Genomic DNA, 5,386 nt, shown 5'->3' with positions numbered 1-5,386 from the left:
CCTCAGCCTCCCAAAGACGTGGGATTACAGGTTGAGCCACCGAGCCCGGCTGGGAATGGTGTTTTCATGCCACATTATGATATACAGAGGGTGCCAAAAAAAGTATACACATTCTAAGAAAGGAAAAAAACTGTACTAAAATTGTAATATTCAGTAAAATAAATACAAGTCACATTTGATTTCTGCAATTACAAGAGATGCTCAAAGTGGTTACCATCAGCGTCCAGACACTTCTGATTATGTTGAACATCTCTTAAAATATGTATACTTTTTTTTGGCACATTGGTATACTGGAGAATGGGTGTGTGTCTGTGGGCATAGGTGTCTGTGAACAAAAAATATTCCTCATCTTCTACTGTGGGCAGTCACAAGATCATGGATAAAACTGAAAAATTGAGATGTATACTATAAACATCTGATTTAAAGGTATGAAGTTATATGTATTTTTTAAGTTGAAAGTGGTATCCTCTAGGGCAGTGGTTCTTAACTGGATGTGATTTTGCTCCACAGAGGATATTTGGCAATGTGTGGAAACATTTTTGGTTCTTACAACTGGAGAGGGAGTATATTGGCATTGAGTGGTTAAAAGCCAGATTTGATTTTTTTTGTTGTTTTTTGGGTTTTTTTTGAGTTGGAGTCTCACTCTGTCGCCCAGACTGGAATGCAGTGGTCGCTCCCAGCCACTGCAGCCTCGACCTGCTGGACTCTGGCGATCCTTCTGCCTCAGCATTCTGAGTAGCCGGAATTACAGGCACGTACTACCATGCCCGGCTGATTTTCTGATTTATTGTAAAGATGAGGTCTCGCCAAGTTGCCCAGGTGGGCCTTGAACCCGCGGGCTCAGACAGTCCACTCACCTCAGCCTCCCAAAGTGCAGGATTACAGGCTGAGCTACCGAGCCTGGCTAAAAGCCAGATTTGTTGATAAACATCCTACAATGCAAAGAACAGCCCCTGCAATAAGGGATTCACAGCCAAAATGTCAGTTGGCTGAAACTAAGACACCCTGCTGTGTGGAACAGGAAATAGGAACCGGGTGTGCCATTTACTTTAACAACGCTTGAATTATTTGTCTCATGTGCCACTTTGATTTAAAAAAAAATAAAACAGGCTAGGCACAGTGGCTCAAGTATGTAAACCCAGCACTTTGGGAGGCTGAGGCAGGAGGATTGCTTGAGCCCAGGAGTTCAAAACCAGCCTGGGCCAAAAAGCAAGACCTCCTATAATGACAGAGTGAGACACCAACTCAAAAAATAAAAATAAAATACGCAAAGTGTACAGGAAGATGTGTGTAGGTTATATGCAAATAGTACTCCATTTTATATTAGGGACTGGAGTTTCTACGGCAGTCCTGGAACTAGTCCTCCTCAGATACCCAGGGATGACTTAAATTTAGTGTAATGAGTGGGGTTTCCAATAAAGGGCGGCAAACTTGGGAAGAGGGGCCAGGCAGGCAAGCAATGGCTTTCACTCACTTGGGCAATGTTGTCACGGTCCAGCAGTTTCTGAGGCTCTCCTTTCGTATACGCCATGCCCACATTGTTCACTGAGTGAGAGGAGAAAGACTGTGTCACTCCAGCAGTGCCAGGAGACAGGGTGGGAAGGAGGGCGACCACGAGAGGGCTCTCAGCATGGCTGCAGCCTAGGGTGGGCTGCCCCATGCAGGCATGGGGACATACCCAGGACTCCAATCTCCAGGTCCTGCAGTTCTGCCTCAATGGCTCCGTAGATCTCCAAGCCCCCAGTGAAGTCGGCCACGATGATGCGTGTGTTCCTGCCATGAAGCCGCTCTGGAAAGATTGGGGAGAGAGAGTTGAATCCTCAGTCCAGAACAGTCCCACCCCTCGTCCCCTCCCCACCACCGGCCCCTGTCCCTGTCCCTTGCCAGCCCCACCCCAGTCCCAGACTCTGCTCTTGTCTGGACATCAGCTCCGGCCCTTGACCCTGACCCTGCCCAGCCCATGACCCCGACCCCACCCCCACACCCCAGTCCCTTTCCTGGCACGCCCCCAGCCTGGTGCTTCTGGCTCCCACCTATCTCCTTGGCCTCTTGCTCCAACTTGCTGAGGCTGCGACTGATGAGGACGATGTTCAAACCTCTCCGGGCGAGCTGCAGGGGATTCATTCATTCATTTCTTCACAAAGTTGATACATGTCGGCTGTATCCTGACAGTGGGTTACACAGTGTCATAGGCACTGTGGATACTGAGGGGAACAAAAGACAGAAACAAAAGCCTGCCCTCGTGGGGCATGTGGGAATATCCAGGGAGCCACGACAGCAATGCAAAGGTCCTGTCTGGCAGCTTAGAGGACAGGACGGAGTCCAGCATGCACTCAGGGAAGAGGCTGGTTGAATGCTAGTTCAGCGAGGTGGACAGGGGACCAGATGACAGCGTCTCCAATACCCCAGCAGAGATTTTGACTTTTATTCTCAGTGATATAAAAATCCAGTAATTCAGCCGGGCTTGGTGGCTCAGCCTGTAATCCCGTGCCTTTGGGAGGCTGAGGTGAGTGGATTGCCTGAGCCCGCGGGTTCGAGACCCGCCTGGGCAACTTGGTGAGACCTCATCTCTACAATTAATAAAAAAAAAAATCAGTTGGGCGTGGTAGCACATGCCTGTAATTCCGGCTACTTGGAAGGCTGAGGCGAAGGATCGCCGGAGCCCAGCAGGTCGAGGCTGCGGTGGCCGGGAGCAGCCACTGCACTCCAGTCTGAGTGACAGAGTGAGATTCCAACTCAAAAAAAATAAAATAAAATACAGTAATTCTAGGCTAGGTGTGGTGGCCAACGCCTAGGTGTGGTTGCTCTAGCCTAGGTGTGGTGGCTCAGTTAGGAGACTGAGGTGGGAGGATCACTTGAGCCCAGGAGGTCAAGGCTGCAATGATCTATAATCATGTCATTGCACTCTAACCTGGTCGAGACAGCCCTGTCTCATTTTCTAAAAATCCAAAAATTAAAGTGCTTTTCCTTCATTCATACATTCACTCAGAGTGTGTTTATTGAGCATCTGCTCTTTGCTAGATGGTGCTGGGGACACAGGTTGTAGTGTGACAGATTCTATACCAGGTTGCTTAAGGCTATATGCACCCTGCTTGAACCTGAAGGCAAGTAGCAAGCCAAGGACACAGTGCCCAGCCAAAGAGCAGGTCCCTGAGATCCAAACATTCCAGGGCACACCAGGAAGCATAGTAAGGTAAACAGTCTCATCACATGCAGTAGGCAACAATTATCCTCTCAGCATACACACCTGCCATGATCCTCCCAACTCCCCAGGCAGGGACTTTCCCATTCCATACCATCCCTCCCCTTCACTCAACATTCCAAGAAAGGACGATCTTGCTGGCTCTCCTCCCATGCCCACTCTGTCAGGTCCCACCCCTGACACTTGTCTCTCCTCGCCACAGCATATGCTCCATTGATTTCTTTGAATGCATTTTGTTCACGGCTACGTCCAAAGTACCTGGTAGGTGCCTGGCACACAGTAGGTGGTCAGTAAATACGGGATAATGGAGGAAAAACAGGAGGCTTAGATGTGCACTGAAAATACCCACTTGAGGGGGGCTTCCTGGAGGAGTGACCCTCTGAGAGGACCAGATAAAGCACCCAATTCTCAGTGCACCAGGGGTGGATGACGACAGACAGACCAGAGAGGCTCCCTTGGCCCCAAGACTCCACGTGCAAACTCACCTCGTGTGTGTAGGCCTTGCCAATGCCGCTGGTGGCTCCTGTCACTACTGGGGGGTGGGGAGAAAGAGGACGGGCAGGAGGGGGCGGCCTCCTCTCCCGCAGGCTCTGTCCGGGTGCCCAGGCCCAACCTCAGCCCGCCCAGACGCCTTGCCCTCATCCCTCCTCTAGCCGGGTCTCTGACACCTGCTCCCCTCACCTGGACCGGTTGGGGACCTCATGCCTCCCCTCCCCTGGTGGCCCCAGCCTTCACCTCTCTCGCCTCCCGCAGTGACCCGACCCCCGCCCTGCTTGGGGACTGTCACCTGGCATCTCCCGGCTCCTCCGTCCCCCACCCCGGTCGCCCCTCACCTGCCCAGGCTCCGTGCGCCCGGAGCCAGGGGGCGCCCCGGCGCGCCCGGGGCAGCAGGTAGACGTAGACGCCGCGGCCCAGCTCCCAGGTCGCCCGCAGCAGCAGCCACGCGGCGGCGACGGCCCCCAGCACGCTCAGGGGGCCCCACTCGGGCTCCATGGCAGCCCTCGCCCACCGGCCCCCAGGCCCAGGGCCAGGTCTAGGAGGCTGCCTCGAGGGACCGCTTTTCGATCCCGGGCTCGCCTCCTCCGCGTTAGCCCCGCCCACAGGGCGAGTCCAGCATTCCGCCCCGCCCCTCACTCGGCCACGCCCCCGGCTTTGGGCTAACCCGACAAGCCACGCCCACCGATGCTCCCTAGCTCCGCCCCCTCCTGTTTGACAGGCAGGAGCACCCAGAGGCAGTCGGAGTAGCTCCATTTCAAGCTCAACCACTCAGTTGGAAAGCAAAACAAACTCCATTCGCCCTCCGCTCACACACGCCCTTTGTTTGGGCCACTGACCTCGGTTCAACGGTTGGTGGGGTCCTGATTTAATATTGCCAATCAACAAGTTTTGTCAACACACGCAGAGAATGTAGCAAATAAGCCTTGACCTCAGCTCAGGCAGGATCAAAGTCAAAGTCCTTATGAACAGCTGCACCGCTTGATTTTGTTCACTTCCCCTTTGTAAATTCTATTTCTTTCTTTCTTTCTTTCTTCTTTTTTTTTGAGTTGGAGTCTCACTCTGTCATCCAGACTGGAGTGCAGTGGCCTCTCCCGGCCACCGCAGCCTCAACCTGCTGGGCTCCGGCGATCCTTCCGCGTCAGCCTTCCGAATAGCCGGAACTACAGGCGCGCGCCACCACGCCCGGCTGATTTTTTGATTTTATTGTAGAGATGAGGTCTCGCCAAGTTGCTCAGGCGGGTCTCGAAGCCGCGGGCTCAGGCCATTCACTCACCTCAGCCTCCCAAAGGCGCGGGATTACAGGCTGAGCCACCAAGCCCGGCTTCTTATTTCTTTCTCCAGATGTTCTTAATGCTTTATAATTGTTGCTATTATTGTGGTAAAATATACACAACACAGAATTTACCATTTTAATCATTTTTTTTCTTGATCGTGAACCATTCTAGACCAGTGGAAAGATCTGGTTTGTGAGCGATAGAAATCCTATATGATGGTAAGGACTAGGAGATGACGTTTTGACTCTGTAAAACAAGAACCTGGCCGGGATCGGTGGTTCAGCCTGCAATCCCAGCACTCTGGGAGGCCGAGGCAAGTGAATTACCTGAGCCCATGGGTTTGAGACCAGTCAGGGAAACTTGGTGAGACCTCGTTTCTACAAAAAAAAAAAAAGTAAAAAAAAAAAAAACA

General features: G+C 52.3%; 1 protein-coding gene across 1 annotated transcript in view; it reads right to left on the bottom strand.

Moving 5' to 3' along the window:
• The window catches only part of LOC103253782 (very-long-chain 3-oxoacyl-CoA reductase-B-like), a 13,137-nt gene extending 8,942 nt beyond the window's left edge, over positions 1 to 4,195 (bottom strand). Inside the window, exons 1-5 of the mRNA XM_008052008.1 lie at positions 4,036 to 4,195; positions 3,688 to 3,734; positions 2,034 to 2,109; positions 1,679 to 1,789; positions 1,475 to 1,545 (exon numbers count right to left, since the gene is read on the bottom strand). Of these exons, the coding sequence (XP_008050199.1) occupies positions 1,475 to 1,545; positions 1,679 to 1,789; positions 2,034 to 2,109; positions 3,688 to 3,734; positions 4,036 to 4,195 (465 nt within the window). The remainder of the gene's footprint in view (positions 1 to 1,474; positions 1,546 to 1,678; positions 1,790 to 2,033; positions 2,110 to 3,687; positions 3,735 to 4,035) is intronic.
• Positions 4,196 to 5,386: the final 1,191 nt, after the last annotated feature.

Source organism: Carlito syrichta, unplaced genomic scaffold (assembly GCF_000164805.1).
Source record: "Carlito syrichta isolate Samal-C Ts95f unplaced genomic scaffold, Tarsius_syrichta-2.0.1 Scaffold252043, whole genome shotgun sequence".
NCBI classification, from domain to species: domain Eukaryota; kingdom Metazoa; phylum Chordata; class Mammalia; order Primates; family Tarsiidae; genus Carlito; species Carlito syrichta.
This window is presented reverse-complemented; position numbering and strand designations above follow the sequence as displayed.